The sequence below is a fragment of the Lutra lutra genome, chromosome 1 (genome assembly GCF_902655055.1).
Source record: "Lutra lutra chromosome 1, mLutLut1.2, whole genome shotgun sequence".
Lineage (NCBI taxonomy): Eukaryota > Metazoa > Chordata > Mammalia > Carnivora > Mustelidae > Lutra > Lutra lutra.
Window position 1 is genome coordinate 204,143,005 of NC_062278.1, and position 18,674 is coordinate 204,161,678.

General features: G+C 43.5%; 1 protein-coding gene across 6 annotated transcripts in view; it reads right to left on the reverse strand.

The window, feature by feature from the left end:
• Window positions 1–6,186: 6,186 nt before the first annotated feature.
• Window positions 6,187–18,674, reverse strand: part of RBM6 (RNA binding motif protein 6) — a 106,074-nt gene continuing 93,586 nt past the window's right edge. For all 6 annotated transcript variants that reach the window (XM_047693580.1, XM_047693605.1, XM_047693587.1 and 3 more), the window contains 11 exons: window positions 18,211–18,308; window positions 17,486–17,528; window positions 17,270–17,351; window positions 16,946–17,031; window positions 16,255–16,401; window positions 15,181–15,276; window positions 13,799–14,059; window positions 11,797–11,871; window positions 10,678–10,775; window positions 7,106–7,235; window positions 6,187–6,434 (listed from right to left, as the gene is read on the reverse strand). In XM_047693580.1, the coding sequence (XP_047549536.1) occupies window positions 6,309–6,434; window positions 7,106–7,235; window positions 10,678–10,775; window positions 11,797–11,871; window positions 13,799–14,059; window positions 15,181–15,276; window positions 16,255–16,401; window positions 16,946–17,031; window positions 17,270–17,351; window positions 17,486–17,528; window positions 18,211–18,308 (1,242 nt within the window). In that variant the 3' untranslated portion in view covers window positions 6,187–6,308. The remainder of the gene's footprint in view (window positions 6,435–7,105; window positions 7,236–10,677; window positions 10,776–11,796; window positions 11,872–13,798; window positions 14,060–15,180; window positions 15,277–16,254; window positions 16,402–16,945; window positions 17,032–17,269; window positions 17,352–17,485; window positions 17,529–18,210; window positions 18,309–18,674) is intronic.

An 18,674-nucleotide genomic window follows, 5' to 3' on the forward strand; every position in this document is an offset into this window, starting at 1 on the left:
GTTCACTATATGAACTAAATATAATACTATATGCCTGGCACATGGTATGTACACAATAGATATTTGTTGAGTACACAAATGAATCCACTAATAAAGAAAGCTAAACTTTGGGGCAGAAAAAGCAAGCTTTCTTGGATAATTAAAAGAGCTATTCTGGACTGGAACTGGTTAGTGAGATGGTGGTAACTGCAGTGCCTCTAGTTAGCATAATTTGCCCCCTTGGCATTATTTGTAGATATATTTTTAGTGGAACTGGTTTTTCAGGTCACATATACAGACATGAAAAATTAGACCATAAAAAGGCAGAGGGAGGGGCGCCTGGGTGGCTCAGTGGGTTAAAGCCTCTGCCTTCGGCTCAGGTCATGATCCCAGGGTCCTGGGATCGAGCCCCGCATCGGGCTCTCTGCTCAGCGGGAAGCCTGCTTCTCCCTCTCTCTCTCTGCCGGCCTCTCTGCCTACTTGTGATTTCTGTCTGTCAAATAAATAAATAAAATCTTAAAAAAAAAAAAAAAGGCAGAGGGAAGCTATCAGTTATAGAGAACCATACCATACTCTTCTCTTTCTAAGAGATCCATCAAGAATAATGGAAGGAGGGGCGCCTGGGTGGCTCAGTGGGTTAAGGCCTCTGTCTTCAGCTCAGGTCATGATCCCAGGGTCCTGGGATCGAGCCCCACATCGGGCTCTCTGCTCTGCAGGGAGCCTGCTTCCTCCTCCTCCTCTCTCTCTCTCTGCCTGCCTCTCTGTCTACTTGTGATCTCTGTCTGTCAAATAAATAAATAAAAATCTTAAAAAAAAAAAAAAAGAATGGAAGGATGTTAAGGAGTAGATTCCAAACCAGAAGCTTCAAATACACTGGAAAATCTTTTTCTTGGAAAAACATCCAGGAAAAATGTTCTTTAAACATGTTCTAACTATGGGCATTCTACATTAAGGGCATTAAGTGATGGACACTGGAAGTTCTTTGGATAATTAAAAAATCTAACAATAGAAAGAAAGGTAGACATTTCTGACTTTGGAAAAATGGGTAACTTCCTCTCCCTCTCACCTCTCTCTCTCCATCCATCCATCCATCCATCTCCATTCAGGCTGCTATAAAGAAATACCACAGACTGGGTAGCTTATAACCAACAACAAACAACAAAGCTTATAGACAACAAAAAAATTATTTCTCACAGTTCTGGAGGCTGGGAAGTCCAAGATCAAGGTACCAGCATGGTCAAGTGAAGGCCCTCTTCCGGGCTGCTGATTTATATCCTCACATGTAGAAGAGTCTAGGGACCTCTGTGGGATCTCTTTTAAAAGAGCACTGATCCCATTTATGATGATTCCATCTTCATGAGCTTAATCATTTCCCAAAGTCCTACTAATACCATTACCTTTGAGAGTTAAGGATTTCAATGTATGAACTTAGAGGGGAGAGGACACATTCAGATCATAGCACTACCTACACACACACACATACACACTTCTACATTTTCATATGTGTATATGTATTTATATACAGTGTCCAACTTCTGGGGAGGAGATGTATGTAAAACTTACATCATCAGAAAAAACTAGAAGTATGCGACCAACAGAAGGCTCCCAAGTGTATTTTCTTGGGGTGCTGGGATGGCTCAGTCAGTCAGGTGTCCAACTCTCAATTTTGGCTCAGGTCATGATCTTGGGGTTGTGGGATCAAACCCCACATCAGGCTCCACACTCAGGGCAGAGTCTGCTTGTTCCTCTCCCTCCCCCTGCTTGCTCTCACTCACTCATTCTCACTCAAATAAATAGGGGTGCCTGGGTGGCTCAGTCAGTTAGGCAACTGCCTTTGGCTCAGGTCATGGTCCCGGGGTCCTGGGATCAAGCCTCACATCGGGCTCCCTGCTCAGCAGGGAGCCTGCTTCTTCATCTCCCTGATGCTCTGCTTACTTGTGCTATCTCTCTGTCAAATAAAATCTTTAAAAGTAAGTACTTAAAAAATATTTATTCTGAAGTAATCTCCACATTCAACATGTGGCTCAGACCCATAAACCTGAGATCAAAAGTTGCATGCTCCACCTACTGAGCCAGCCAGGCACCCTGTTTTTTTGTTTTGAATAAAGCCATGTATGTTCAATATTAGGCAAAGTTCTTTAAGACTGCTTTTCCTAATGTTCTGAGGTTAAAAAAAAAAGTTCTCTTAATGAAATGCTTTAAAAAAAAGATTTTATTTATTTATTTGACAGAGAAAGGGAGATCACAAGTAGGCAGAGAGGCAGGCAGAGAGAGAGGGGGAAGCAGGCTCCGTGCTGAGCAGAGAGCCCGATGCTGGGCTCGATCCCAGGACCCTGAGATCATGACCTGAGCCAAAGGCAGAGGCTTAACCCAGTAAGCCACCCAGATGCCCCCGAAATGATCTTTTTTGCCTTAATTTCCCACCACTTAGCAAAAGAAAAAAGTACTTCATATGTTTTGATCTCAGACCATGAAAATACTACTCCAAAATAAGAAGACTTACATGAGAGAACTCTCACCTATACCAAGAAACAAATTTGTCAGAGCTGAGCTTTGATGAATTGGCAGAGATATGCAATCAAAATTTAATTCAACAAGTATTTTATATAGACCTATGAACAAGGCATTATTCACTCACTTATAGGGTACCTATTGTGTTAGCCCCTAAGGATATAGTAGTAAAAAAAAATTACCCAAGATCTCTCTGTCCTGATGTAGCTGGCATTCTGATCAAAGCCTCAGGGAACTGCCCGGGGACATGGTAGGGTGACACATTTTTCACATCCATTCCTTTCATCAATACCCAAAGTAGTTCCTTAAAAATATATGGAGCATTTAAGTCCATATTTTCAACCACAAAATTTCCATTTAAGTGGCAAAATAAAGTTGGAAAACAAAACTAGGTAAACTAGTTTGAGGTCTGAGCTTACTTTCTTCAGAGAAGATGCTGCCAAAAGCTTGCTGTACTGTCTCTCATCACATCAGCAATTGTTCAACATCCATCTTCCTCAATGACTAAATCCTATGGGCACAGAGACCAACACTGATCTTGCTAGAAGCCCCAGTGACAAGTAGAGTGGGCTCTCAAAACATTCATAGAACGACCACTAGGGAACTCAGTGGTGCTTCTGCTGGGGAGCCAATGAACTGGAGTTAACTAACTAGTCCATAAAAGAGTCTTCAGTAGTGGAGCATTTGAAGTGTTCCACAGTTTAGGCCCAAACGGGTAATACAAAGTTAGAAGGAAAACCTGGTTTGGCCAGTTAAGGACAAACTTGGATCAGCTTTCAAGAAGTATATTGATGTGCTCATTGATGTACTCAAAAATGAGATGCACGGGGTGCCTGGGTGGCTCAGTGGGTTAAGCCTCTGCCTTCGGCTCAGGTCATGATCTCAGGGTCCTGGGATCGAGCCCAGCATCGGGCTCTCTGCTCAGCGGCGAGCCTGCTTCCCCGTCTCTCTCTGCCTGCCTCTCTGCCTACTTGTGATTTCTCTCTGTGTGTGTCAAATAAATAAATAAAAATCTTAAAAAAAAAAAAAATGAGATGCACCACAGGTACCTGCAGGCCTTCAGACCAGAGGGCTACTGCACTGCATCTGTCTGCAGCCAAGAGTCCAATGACCCATCCTCTGTAAGGCTGCACTAGTGGTAGCAAGGCCCAGAACCTGGGGCTTTTTTTTTTTTAAGATTTTATTTATTTGACCGACAGAGATCACAAGTAGGCAGAGAGACAGGCAGAGAGAAAGGAGGAAGCAGGTTCCCCGCTGAGCAGAGGAGCCTGAGATCATGACCTGAGCTGGCAGAGGCTTACCCCACTGAGCCACCCAGGTGCCCTGCTCTTAATCCCTAAGCCAGTGTGCTCCTGATTTTGTTTTCCCTTTGGGAGGGGTAAAGACTTAATAAAGAAAAACGGATTATATTTGGAGACAGCATGGCAAACAATTTAACTTCACATATATCATTCCTGTTTCTAGAAATGTTTTCTTCTTGGTACATACCTACCTCTCCTTACATCTCTCACCCCTCACTGCCCATCCCCCTCAAATGGTAATACCTCCATACTATTTTTACAGAGCTGTCCTTGGTTCTGCTTTATGCAACCAGATTACGCCCTTAGACCTGTGGGCCAATTCTGGCCTGCAACCTGTTTTTGTAAATAAAGTTTTATTCGAATTCAGCCACAATCACTTGTCTATGTATTGCTGCTACTGTCTATGAATGTGGCTGTGCTCTCACTACAGTAACAGGGCTGAATAGTTTCAACAGAGATCATTTGACCTGTGAAGTATAAAATATTGACTCTGGCCCTTGACGGGTAAGTTTTTTATTTTTTTAATTTTTTTAATTTTTATTTATTTTTTTTTTAAGATTTTATTTATTTATTTGACAGAGAGAGATCACAAGCAGGCAGAGAGGCAGGCAGAGAGAGAGAGAGAGAGAGGGAAGCAGGCTCCCTGCTGAGCAGTGAGCCCGATGCGGGGCTCGATTCCAGGACCCTGAGATCATGACCTGAGCCGAAGGCAGCGGCTTAACCCACTGAGCCACCCAGGCGCCCAAGTTTTTTATTTTTTAATTTTTTAAAAAGATTTTAGGTTTATTTATTTGACAGAGAGAGAGAGAGAGAGAGAGAGCACAAGCAGGGGGAGTGGGAGAGGGACAAGCAGGCTCCCCATTGAGCAGGGAGCCCAACAAGGGGCTTGATCCCAGGACCCTGGGAAAGCAGACACTTAACCAACTGAGCCACCCAGGTGTCCCACCTTGTTGGGTAAGTTTACAAACTCCCACCTTATACAATCAACATACTCTTCTAAACCTGCAGTTCTCTTCCTAAAAGCATTCCTCCGGAGACATCTGAAAAGTGCAATTCTTAGTACTATAATATGTTACCTGGAGGAATTATTTTTTACATTTTAAAGATTTATTTATTTGAGAGCAAGGGAGTGAGTGCAAGCTGGGGACGGGGAAAGAGAGAATCCCCAAGCAGACTATCTATCCATCAATCGCAGAGCCCGATGCAGGGCTTGACCTCGGAACCCTGGGATTGTGACCTGAGCTGAAACCAAGAGCTGGCTGCTTAACTGATTGAGCCACCCAGGCACACTACTTTTTAAAGTTTTTTTTTTTTTTTTTTTTTTTTAAAGATTTTATTTATTTATTTGACAGACAGAGATCACAAGTAGACAGAGAGGCAGGCAGAGAGAGAGAGGGAAGCAGGCTCCCTGCTGAGCAGAGAGCCCGATGTGGGGCTCAATCCCAGGACCCTGAGATCATGACCTGAGCCGAAGGCAGCGGCTTAACCCACTGAGCCACCCAGGCGCCCTACTTTTTAAAGTTTTAATAGGTTCATAGGATATTGTCCTTTTAACTTCAAAGAATAAGAAAAAAAAAATTAAAAACAACCCTCTCTTTTAAAGCAAATCCTGTAAAATGGTATGAGTAATATGGTAAATTAAGAAAGATTTGAAAGAGGGTGTCCAAAGACAGCTCTCTGGAGAATTTCAGCCAAGGAGGGAAGGAAAACCTGGGGTAGTGGCTGGAGGGGAGTAATAATTCTTACTATGCCAACTCATTGTGGTGATCATAACATGTGACACATTAAGCGCCCAGCAGGCACCTAGAAAAAGAGCTATCACACTGCCCCCCCACCAACAATGGGGAAGTCAGAAGACGACTTCAATAGTAAACCAACATACGGAAATATGTTCACTTTCAGCAGTTATCAAAGAAATAGAAGCAAGCAATAATGGGATGCAGTTTTCATTAATTAGATCAGGAAAATAATTTTTAAAATCTGACAGTACTCGGGGCGCCTGGGTGGCTCAGTGGGTTAAGCCGCTGCCTTCGGCTCGGGTCATGATCTCAGTGTCCTGGGATCGAGCCCCGCATCGGGCTCTCTGCTCAGCAGGGAGCCTGCTTCCTCCTCTCTCTCTGCCTGCCTCTCTGCCTGCTTGTGATCTCTCTCTGTCAAATAAATAAATAAAATCTTAAAAAAAAAAAAATCTGACAGTACTCACACAAGCTAGAGTTCAAAGGACACCACAACACATCCACTCATACTGACAGCAGGTGGTGTCTCAGGGCTCATGGTAGCACTTGCTGCCATTTCAGTGCCACCTCAAATGGGCTGCACCAAGGCGCTCTCTTCCTCCTACCATAAGCCCCACCCTCACCCACCTGTGGGAGAAAAATATAACCACCAAAAAAAATCACACTGAAAAAAAGTTTATTTAAAAAAGTTCTAGCAGCAAGAACAGTAACAAAACAAAAGGAGAGACGGACAAACAAAACAAGAAGGAGGTTGTGTTCTGTAGGGACTTGTCTCCATTCTTTAATCTAGTTCTTTATACCGAGCAAACATGACTCTTCGCACAGCATCTCGGTAAGTCTCGTTGGACTGTCTCTTGCTGGTTCTTCCTGGAGCCCCCACACTGGGCCCCCTTATCCGGCCTTCAGTCTGTAACACAAAGACAAACAATGAAGTGGGCTCTATCAATTAATAAGCCTCAGGGCTGGCCTTTGATTACAAGTATTTGTGGACCAGTAAGGATCAGGATTTGGGGGAATTTTTTAGAATGTTTAATTAATAAACAAAACCCAAGATGAATAAGGAGGGTGGTGATGCCATGACTTCAGGATATGGGATTTAATACCAGACTTGAGAAGCCAGTCTCCTCCAGTTGGCATGTTCAGAGGGGGACCAAGCCAACACAAAATGGGCAACATTCCCTCTTAAAACCTTTGCTCTCTTCTCTTCCTGAACTAAGTGAGGCAGAGCCCTTCATGAGAACCAGGACTAACCTTGCCCTCCTCATATTTTAGTTATTTCAGTTCCTCTGATGACGATGCCTCTCAGATGCTTTTGTTCCTTTTACTGCAGGTTCCCTGGTTCTTGTCACCAAATGATTTGCCAGTTTCAAATTGCCTGATTCCTGTAATACCCCACCTTTTACTCCGTTTAAGAGTAAGATGAGCCCCATTTCCACTTTTCTCCTTTTCCCACAGCCAACCAAAATTACAAGGGCCCAGAATGCCCATCTATTATCCAGTAATCAAGACTGACTAAAAGAGAGAACGTTAAGTACATTCCAGGTTCACGCCACCCCCAAAAGACGGAAACCATTTCACCTCCTCTGCTGAAGCCAATCCGGGATGGCCATACCCGAGGCCCGCCCCCTTCCTCCAGCCAGCAGTCTGTTGGACACAGCCTCCTTTGTTGCTACTGTCGATTCCTTCTTTACCAACAGGTTTGCGATCACTGCGAAAAGAACAGATGTACTTACATACCATCACTTTCAAAGTGACCCTAATAAAAACCTCTGTTGTCTTGATTCATATTTGCTTCCTCTGAAGTGTATTAGGGAATACTTCTGAGTGCCTGCTATCTCTGCAACAGGCTTTTGTCCTAGGGATACAGAGATGCCCAAGACCCATCCCTATTCATGGGGAAGGACATGAAAAGGATAACTCAGCCAGGGATGTAGGATCAGGAGACATCTCCTATGGAAATACATCAGAGAAGACACAAGCTCTGAAGGAGCATCATCAAAAATGACGAATTCCAACAAGAGGGCACATCCGAACTGACTAAAAAGCATGAGAGGAAAGGAGGCCATAAATAAGAAGTTAAAGAATACAATTTGTCTAGGAGAGGAATTGTAGGAACTGACAAAGGCTTCTTGGGCTAGACTGGAAAGCCTCGAAACTTCACGCTAAATCATGATTCTGGACTTCATCCTTTGGGCCAAAAAAACCCCTGGACTCCAGGCCTCCTTCTAATAAGCAAGGTATGCCCTCATAAAAAGGCAAGTTTTAGGAGATTTCTGTTCACAAAATGGTTTTGGTGCCAGGGTAGAGTGTACACTAGAGGTTGAAGAACAGAGACGGAGAGTAGAGTCCAATTTGGAGGTGAGCTAGAAAGGGGGAAAAAACTTAATTAGGGATGTGGCCAGTAATGATAAAGGGGATAAAGCAGGAAGACTGGGTCAGACCAGGCAGGCCATGATGCAGTGATGTAACTACTCTGAAAGAGGAACACACAGCAGGTTTAGCAGAACTGGACCTGAATATGATATGGAATATAATACTGAGTCATTGCTTAGAGTGAGGAGCCTAAGAGGTCTCCACAAGGACATTCCCAGGAGGTAAACAGAAATCGTTTAATTTTGCTCTCAGAAAACCAAACTGCCTTGGAATGGAGTCATAGGGACCTGTTAGCTTGTTAGTGATGACTGTGGCCTTGGGTCTAGGTCAAGAGGTAGAACAACAAGAATTACAGAGCACTGAGGGCAGAGTCCTGGAGAATATCTGGAATTCCCTGAAAACTAAGAGAAGCACGGGAGAAGACTAATAAGGAAGGGAACCAGCAGAATGTGGTGTGATGGGTGCCAAGAATACAGAAGGGTATCTTTCTGAGCCCAGCCCAACTCACTCAGGGCTAAGGTGTCCTTCCTCCTTAATGACTCCTTTACCTTTGGCTTAGCCCAGTATATTTCGAATTGCAGAGAATGACCTAGTAGGATGTTACATTGTTTAAGTGGTCCTTCCTTAGCACTTCTTAAGAATGCACCTGGGTGGCTCAGTGGGTTAAGCCTCTGCCTTCGGCTCAGGTCATGATCCCAGGGTCCTGGGATGGAGCCCCTCATCGGGCTCTCTGCTTGGCAGGGAGCCTGCCTTACTTCCTCTCTCTCTCTGCCTGCCTCTTTATCTACTTGTGATCTCTGTCAAATAAAGAAATAAAATCTTTTTTTTTAAGATTTTATTTATTTGACAGAGAGAGATCACAAGTAGGCAGAGAGGCAGGCAGAGAGAGAGAGGGAAGCAGACTCCCCGCCGAGCAGAGAGCCCGATGCGGGGCTCGATCCCAGGACCCTGAGATCACGACCCAAGCCGAAGGCAGTGGCTTAACCCACTGAGCCACCCAGGCGCCCCAGAAATAAAATCTTAAAAAAAAAAAAAAAAAAAAAAAAAAAAAAAAAAGAATGCAAACAGGGCACCTGGCTCAATTGGTTGAGTGTCTAGCTTTTGTTTGGCTCAAGTCATGATCTCGGGGTCGTGGGATAAAGCTCCATGATCAGCAGGGAGTCTGCCTGAGATTCTCCCTCTCCCTTTGCTCACGTGTGTGCACTCTCACTCTCTCTCTCTCAAAATAAACAAATCTTTTAAAAAAAATCACTCATCCTGGGGCGCCTGGGTGGCTCAGTGGGTTGGGCCTCTGCCTATGGCTCGGGTCATGATCTTGGGGTCCTGGGATCGAGCCCCGCATTGGTCTCTCTGCTCAGCAGGGAGCCTGCTTCCTCCTCTCTCTGCTGCCTCTCTGCCTACTTGTGATCTCTTTCTCCCAGTCAAATAAATAATAAAATAAATAAAATCTTTTATTTTTTTTTTAATTTTTTTTTTAAAAGATTTTATTTATTTATTTGACAGAGAGATCACAAGCAGGCAGAGAGGCAGGCAGAGAGAGAGGAGGAAGCAGGCTCCCTGCTGAGCAGAGAGCCCGATGCGGGGCTCGATCCCAGGACTCCGAGATCATGACCTGAGCCGAAGGCAGCGGCTTAACCCACTGAGCCACCCAGGCACCCCAAAATCTTTTTTTTTTTTAAATAAATAAAATCTTAAAAAAAATTTAAAAACCACTCATCCTTAAAAAAAAGAAAAAAAAAAGAATACAAATAGAAAAAGCTAGAATAAAAATACCAGAGCTTATCATATACAGTAAGTAATTTTCATGAAGATCTCTTTTTTGGTACTTACACACACATGATTATTGGGCCATGATTAAAAAATAATCTTACTGTGGGCAGTGAGCAAATAAGTTGGGATGTCAGAGCCCCAGACCCCATCAACCCTCCTTTGGGGCCTTTCTCCATCAATGATCTCTCCCATCCCCACAGGCATAAGTTACCCTGGCTATTAGCTGCTCTTTTGCTTACCAACATATAGACCTGTTCAAGTCTCATCAGATCAGCACCCTCCTTAAAATCATTTCATAACCTCCTGCTGCCCTAAGACAAAGTCTTAGCATGGTATTCAAGGAGTATGAACTTCCTGAGCTGGCCTCCATCAGGCTACTTACAATTTTTCAAATGCATCATATGACTTCTCTCTCTCTCATCCATAACGTATGCGGTTTGCTCCAAGTTACTGAAATGACCTTCCCTTCTCCACTGGAATTGTCTGCTCTATGAGACACAGCATCACCTGAACCTTCCTTATTCTTATAGGTCTTGTCCACCTGAGTATTCCTTGCACTTAGCACAGTGCCTAGACACGATGGGTTATCAACAAATTCTATCTAACTCTGCTGGGCTCCCCACTCTGAACTGACTGGAAATAAGCACAGGAATCTAGAGATCATATAGGTCCATCAGCAGCCAACCATTCATTCAGCACCTACGTGTGAGGACGGAGGTTTCCTAAAGAAAAAGCCCAAGAGAATGACATTATCAGGTCCATAGGAGGTACAGCATTACTGAGGAGAGAAGGAGAGCAGCTAAGCAGCCAGCCAAACACACATATTCCCTGAGTGAAGCTGGGTGGTCAGAGGTTGGAGTGAACCTCATACTCAAGGAGTTTAAAAACAACCTGCTCCTGCTGACTTCAGTTATCCCTGAGAGAGAAAAAAGCAGTGCAGCTGGAGAAGAAGATTGTTTCACCATTAGGGCTTGAGGCTTAGGCTGAATGAAAAGTTCCTGACTTACCTGTCAGTTTCCCTGGAGTATTTAATTCGTTTCCTTTCTGGAGAGTCAAAAGATTGGACCTTTTCCCTGCGATCACTTCCTCTTTCTTTAAACCTTCCCTGTTGGTAAGCAGAAGAAAAGACCTGAGATTTCCATTTAAGGGAGCTGAATAGTGGGGAAGATTTGCTTTATTCCTTATAGTCCTTCTAAAGAGAAGGGGGTTCAACTGTTAACTCCTGGAATCTCTTCCTCCTTCACATACTCTTCTTGAGAAAGCAGTGGCTTCTCTGATTGGTAAATTTGAGAAGAATGAGCTGGTGTGCTTGTCCTACAGCTGTGTTTACCTCTTCTGAGGAGGTGCTCTCCAGTAGGCCTCCACAGGAGGATTCCTACCCATCACATAAGATCTGGCCCGGGCAGTGAAGCTTGGGGCTATCTGTAGGGGAGTCTGCCTAATTACGTGATCCAGGTAACAAGTCCATTTGGCTCTACACTAAACTGCTTCTTCTAACTTAGCCTCTGATAGTAAAAAATGGTATTTCAGCAGCCCTACCTTCACTGATTTTAAAAGCTGGGCAGGAAAGGAAAATGCTATTTGTTTGACCTGTTTGGAGACCTTAAACTACCACCCTTTTAAAATATATATCTCGACGCAGTTTCTGAAATTAAACTTTTTATTTGCAATTTTCTAAAAAAATAAATAAATAAATAAATAAATTAAATAAAATATATATCTCGGGGGCGCGTGGGTGGCTCAGTGGGTTAAGCCTCTGCTTTCGGCTCAGGTCATGATCTCAGGGTCCTGGGATCGAGCCCCACATCGGGCTCTCTGCTTGGCAGGGAGCCTGCTTCCTCCTCTCTCTCTCTGCCTGCCTCTGTAACTACTTGTGGTCTCTCTCTGTCAAATAAATAAATAAAATCTTTAAAAAATATATATATATATATATTTATCAATTTTATTAAAGTATAATTTTATAAACAATGAAGTGCACTCATTATAATGTAGTTTGATGGGTTTTGATAAATGTATAAACCATCTTTTAGGTCCTCTTCATTCTCTGTCTTCAGTACAGCCTACAAATTCCACACCAGAGAGTAAAGAGTTGAGGTCAAGGGAGTTAAAAGGTCATCAAAACTTACCTCCTGTTCTCTCCTTTCCAGATAGGCTAGCTCCTGCTCAGATTGTTTTATCTTCCGATGGATTTCCAGGTTTTGCTGAGAAGACAGAAAGTTCTAGGAGTACAGGTCTAGAAAAAGTGGTCCTAGAAAATGCCTCTAGGTCTTTCTCAATAGCTACTTTGGGACTATGGCTTCTTTCACTGACCAACTCTCCTGAGTGATCACTGTACCCTGTAATCAACAATTCCTAACCGGACTGGCTTAAGGCTCTCCAATAGGAACCCAAGTTGTAATGTTGGCTTGTCCCACAGATTATTTAGTTACATGGTGTGGTCCAAGAGAGACCTTCATTCTACTTCTCTCCAAATGCAGAAAACAGGGGCACCTGGGTGGCTCAGTCGGTTAACTGTCTGACTCTTGATTTCAGCTCAGGTCATTTCAGGGTCATGAGATCAAGCCCTGAATCAGACTCTGTGCTCAGGAGGGAGTCTGCTTGAGATTCTCTCCCTTTGCTCCTCCTGCCTCCACACCCCACCCTGCACTCTGTCTCTCAAATAAATAAAACTTTTTTAAAAAATGCAGAAAACACAAAACTGGTTTATAAGTTTTTATCTAATGTAAAAATTATGAGAGAGGGGAATCTGAGAACATCAGTGGAGAAAACTGAATGCCCAAATGATCTTCCTACCACCACCACCACCATCACCACCACCACTCACCATCCTTGGACACTATCAGATTTTTCAAGTCCCCAGAAAAACATGAAAAGGAGAACCCAAGGTGCTAAAAGAACAAAAAGACTGCTTGGAGAGTCCTGTGTTCCTTAAGGGTCCCACACTTCTCGAGCATGGCTCTACTACACAATACCCTCCAGCGTATGTAAGAAACCTAAGGGGTCCAGTACAGTATGAATGGGGATTCTTTGCACTAGATCACTGCAAGGAAAGGAAAAAAGTACTAAAGTCCACTTTCCACTGTCCCAGAGTCAGTTCAATTCGTGGATTCACCAGATTTCTGGCTCCTCTTTCCTGACATCAGCCATTTATTAGCATTTTCATCAGAGAGCTGAAATCTATTATTATTTAATTTTATACATCCTTTAACTTTTTTTTTAATTTAATTTTTTTTAAAGTAAGCTCTACACCCAATGTGGGGCTTGAACTCACAACCCCAAGATCAAGAGTCACACTGGGGCAGCCAGGAGCCCCCAAAGAGCTAAAATTTGAATGTGTCAGTCTCATGACTCAGAATTCGAGGTCAAAGGGACCTGGGAGGTAATCTGTTACAGGGACTGTGAGGAACTTCTCAGACCCCTAGAAACTCTGCAGAGCCTCCACAGAGGCAGCTGGGAGAAGAGGGAGGTCTATTACCAAAAGCAGAGCTTCTCAGCTTTTATCTACAAAAGACTTTGGACTTTATATTGAAGGAAAGTCTAAATCTGATTTCCTCACCGGCTCTAGCAACATCTGCTAGAGAAGGAGTGTGAAATAAATCACCCTATACTGAGAACAAGAGTCTATCTAGGGGTTTTATTTGTCCAGAATTTGGCTCTTTGGCCAGTACATCTGAGCAGGAAGACACAGGGGAGGGCCAGTGTGCGTCAGGTTAACTCTCCAACGGCAGACGTTGTGCCCCCGCTTACAGCAGTGACTCACCACATGAAGAGATGGCAGAATGTGACCCACCTTTGGGAAAACTGCACAGTATCAGAACTAGGCAGAACCAGAGGAAGCCACCAAATATCACAGAAGAGAAGAGGCTTATCTGAAGTCCAATTGTTAGGTTAATGGAAGAGCTATGATGAGAAACTCAGCAAACAAGCTTCCTACTTGATGACTCCCTCCCTTCCTGTCTTCAGCACAGCTGTGGCTGCCTGCCTTGGGTCTACACACCAAGGTTTCTGAAGGTGGGCACAGCCTTAATGCAAAGCAACTCCTGACAAAAGGTGGAGGAACAATTCACTGGACTGTAATACACGATGGTAAGAGGCCAACATTTCAAAGTCAGGTCCGCTACCCCATACCTTATGCAGGTCTGAGAGCTGCTGGTGTTTGATCAGAACTTCTTTGTTGGGAAATTGCCTTCTGCAGAGCAGACAAGCCAGTTTATTCCAGTCAGTGAGTTTATCTTCTTCATTCTCCTTCTTGGTCAGCTCCTCCCTCTGTGGGGGCTGGGCTGTGCGGGGCTGTGGAGGAGGCGGCTGCTCCTCCTCTTCTTCTTCCTCATAGTCACTGTCTCCTCCATATTCACCCAGGAGGCCGATGAGTGGGTTTACCACCTTAGGCTGACAGGAGAAGGCCAGAGATTAATACCAACCTCAACCTATACTGTGGGGCCTGTTTTTTGGATATTCCAATATGGGTATCTCATTTCTTCTCTTTTAGTTTGAATAGTGAATTGGGCTTAAAATGAAGATTAATGATTAAAATGATGATTAATGACCACACTGCTCATTTCCCCCATGGAAGCAACATGTTCAAGCTTGACTTTTCTCCTGGATTGCTCAGATAAAACCAGAAAGATTCCCTCAGAAGTGACTCTAGCAACAGAACAGTGAAGAGAAAGAAGGGAAAGGAGAACTGACATAGAGGCAGGGAGAGTTAAGAAGTTACAGGTTACAAAGAGGAAGAGATAGCAGCAACCCCTCAGGTTACCGTAACCCAGGAGAAAAGGAAAGATAAACTTTATGAAGGGCTACAGTAACCCCTATAGCAAAAGGGATTTAGGAGGTGGACTGAAAGCAAATGAAGAATAAGCTCTCAGGTAGACACTGAGCTCCTGAGCGAGGTAAAGGCATGGTCAGGACTGATGCTACAATGAATTAAACTAATAATGGGACAAGGGAAGAGTATTTATGAGTAGTTTATAGAATTGTGAAATAATGATGCATGGTCATGGGCATGTGATCAATCGAAATAAAAAATAAAGCATGATCACTATTGCTACATATTTACATTTAATCAGAATCCCCATGATTAGAGGAGACCATCACTTTAATGCATCTAAAAAATGGGTACTAATTTTAGCATCATTCACTTTGGCCAGACAGGTAAACCATAAAAATGACCACACATGCACTCCACACCTGAGCTTCGTACACAGCACCAAAAGGCAGGAAAAATCGGGGCCAGGAAAATGCGTCTTTTAGAAGGATTAACAAGACCAAGATTGTAACTTAAAAAGGGCCAGACATTCCCTTGTCTGATGGGAATGGTGCAGGGTGCCTATTAGCAGACAGGAACATTTATCTCATGCTCATACTCAAGGAAAGTCCTTGTTTGTTCGGTAGAGAGAACAAAAGGACCAACACCAAAGTGAAACATCAGCCTTTGAACTTCCCTTCCCATTCAGAACCAACCCTATCCCCAGCTCCAGCCCCAGCCCTGGGTGTTGGCTTAGCCTTACTGGTGGAGGACTTTCTTCCTTCTTCACAGTGGGAGGCAGGGGCTTCTTAAAGACATCCTCTGGGGGGGCTGTCCCCTCAGTGGCATTTTCCTGAAACTGATTAAACCCATAATTCTTATATGATACTCATTAAAGCTGGGCTAAGAGCCCTGTTGAAATTAATCAGATTTTCCAAAAACTCCTAATTTGTGAAGTATCTGAAATGCTGCTATAATGATTTCAAAATAAAAAGCCTTTGAAAACATAACATTCAGTATATACTGAGTGATCACTATATCTCAGGCACCAGATGAGACATTTATATGCATTACTGTCCTCAGCCTTTACTACAACCCTCCCAGATAGGCATTAATACCCTTATTTTACAAATGATTGGGAATACAGTTGGGAAGTTTCCCCTGCTTCTGTGCACTCTCTATCCTGACAAGTAAATAAAATCTTAAGAAAAAAAAAAAAAAAAAAAGCAAGTGGCAAAAGCTGAATCCAAATATTATAAATAGGGCGCCTGGGTGGCTCAGTGGGTTAAGCCGCTGCCTTCGGCTCAGGTCATGATCTCAGGGTCCTGGGATCGAGTCCCGCATCGGGTTCTCTGCTCGGCAGAGATCCTGCTTCCCTCTCTCTCTCTGCCTGCCTCTCCATCTACTTGTGATCTCTCTCTGTCAAATAAATAAATTAAAAAAAAAAAAACCAACAAATATTATAAATAATTATAAATAATTAAGTATTATAGAACTATGGAAAAACTACTTAAGAGCAAATATAAACGGAGCAGAGAATACAGAATGGTAACCTCTGCTACAATTATACCTACAGAAATGTGTATACAGAGTCAAGCACTGAAGAGGGGGTGTAGGAAAGTGAAACTACGTGGAGCCCAGGTGTTAGGGTTTAGCTGAGTCACTTTGTTCTGCCATCCACAGTTTTTGCATTTGTGAAAGAGTTACCACCAGCTGTAAGACGCAAGGGGATTGTCTGCTTTTTTGGTAACTTCACACCTCAACCCTAGATCTCCTCTATAAAGCCTTTATTTGAATCTGTAATTGTCTGGTAAAGAAGATTCACAAGTCCTCTTACCCTTGTCACTCCTCGGTCTTTTTTCTCCTTGCCATCTCTTTTAGATGCTTCCTTCTTACTACTTGACTTTCCTTGACTGGTGGACTTCTTTTCCTTGATCTCTTCTTCTTCAGGTGATCCAGGGTCCTGGGGCACATAGACTTCTTGCTGCAATTCAGTTAGAAACTGTTAAGTCTACAGAATATCTCACTTCCCCAGTTAATTTTAGGTCTAAGGAACAAGTTCCCTTCTGGAAGAAAGAAAAGCTCTCTCCCTCACAAACCTAAGAAGAGACCGCATCAAACAATCTTGAAACCCACTCCAGGGGCCAGGACCTATCCAGACCACTCACTGTCCATTTTTCCAAGAGCAGCACTATTCTTACCTATAATGCCACAAAGCACTGATTTTCTCTATAGACAACAGTTAACACAAAGGTCACCATCTGTAAATCCTGAATGAACACAACTCAGTAAATACAACTCAATATATGATGCGGACTTCAAAAAACACCAGGCTAGACATGAGATACAGACAGTGTAACAGCAGCTGCCAGAAATGGAGAAGTATTTCAACTTCCATGAGGTTTAAACTTTTCTACTTTTCACGTAATAAGCAACCAAAAATCCAGGGAATAAAATCTTCAAACCAACAAATTATAGGTACTTTTCTCAAAAGAATCACTGATAAAGTAAACAAACCAAAAACTCACCTGGGTGTTTGGGTCATAGTAAGTTCCTGCCAAAGGGTCATAATAGTAGCCAGTAGCAGAATCATATATGTAGCAGTCAGACGAGGCTAGCAGGAATAAAGCCAGAGCCAACGTTAGTCCCTGTCCAGTAGAGCCCTGCTGTGGGACTGAGAACAACCCAAGCACGGGGCTGGACAACCCACACAGGTGCAGAACGTGCAGCTGGTGCTCTCTGAATAAGCATCCCCAGTCAACGGTATTTCTTGCTAACTCTGTGACCACAAAGATCTCAATTAATAAGCAGTCAAGTCAAAAAGAGCAATAGAAATAAAACAAGTGACTCACACTGTTGTCCTTGTCGATTTGTATCTGGAGCCCAGTCTGAATTTCTGCCTCCTCCTCTCCTGTCTCGGAAATACTTTTTACCCTATCACAGAAAGGCTAGTTAAAATTATGGAACTTCTGACAGCCCTTACCAGTCACCCACTGGAGAAAATTCAAGATGACTCTTCCAGTCATTTGAGGATTTTGACAGAGCACTCCCCAGCTCCCGAAGCCTACCTGATAGTAGTGCATGTGGTCAGAATGGTCCCCAGAATCATTTCTGCAACAAATAACACAAAACATCTTGAGTCTGCTACAAAAAGCCATTTGAGAATTGCCTAACCCTATGGATTTGCCAAGAAACTAACTTTTGCCCATTCTGCAGGGAAAGAAACAGATCCAGAGCAAGCAGGCCCGGCAGCACAGAGACTCCTACACAGCTGCTGCCGGAGCAGAACCGCAAACGAGCTGAGATGCCAGAGCACGATCTGCCCCATCCTGCCAGCCTGCCTCTCCCATGCAGCCGCTTCCCAGTGACCACTCCTGGGTCAAGGTAAGTACAGGAATGAAGGGGAATCAGATTTCCCGGTACCGGAGGCATGAACAGGGTCAGGGGAGTGCGAGAGTCAGGACAGCATTTTCTTAGGATTCCGAGGGGCAAGGATGTATCGAGATTTTTCTCCACATCCAAGACTGTGTCATTTGGAACCCAAAGATACCAGGCAGCGAAGAGGGAAGGCACTAAAGTACCTAGTACTGCTATTTAAGGAAAAAACAAACAAACAAAAACAAAAGACAACTAGAGTCAGAATAAGCCAAGCTTCAGAAAAAGAAAACATGTACACATATCTGAAGAAATCCACACTGGAAGGTACCATGTCTTACTATCTCTACCTTTTAGGAGTTGCCTCCCAAGAACTTGAGTAGGGGACTCACAAAGGAGCCCCACTCCTCCGCCTTACCTTCGTTTTCCGGTGGCCAAGTTTACAGCTACCATCTTCCCATCAATACTAAATGGTGGATCAAGGTTCTGCAAGATCTTCACTACACGAAGAGCTTCCTGGGAAACCAAAGACACATTGCAGCACATAGAGAGAAAAGGCCATGTCCTTTGCAAGAGAATGGAACATGGATTTTCCTTCTCAAAAGAAAAATTTACTGAACATTATGTTCTGGCTATAATTATAATAGTAAGAGCAAACTGGCAAAAATAGGCAACTCTAGATGAAGGGCTGATCAGAATAGTGATCACAGTAGACATCAGTTTCTGGTATTGATATCAGAAATTCAAATCCTCTTCTTTTAGGCTGCAACTCTCACTGCATCAAAAATACAGTTTACGAAGTCTCTTGTGACTTCTGAACATGAATCTAAAAAATACCAACGAGGGGCACCTGGGTGGCTCAGTCAATTGACCACCTGCCTT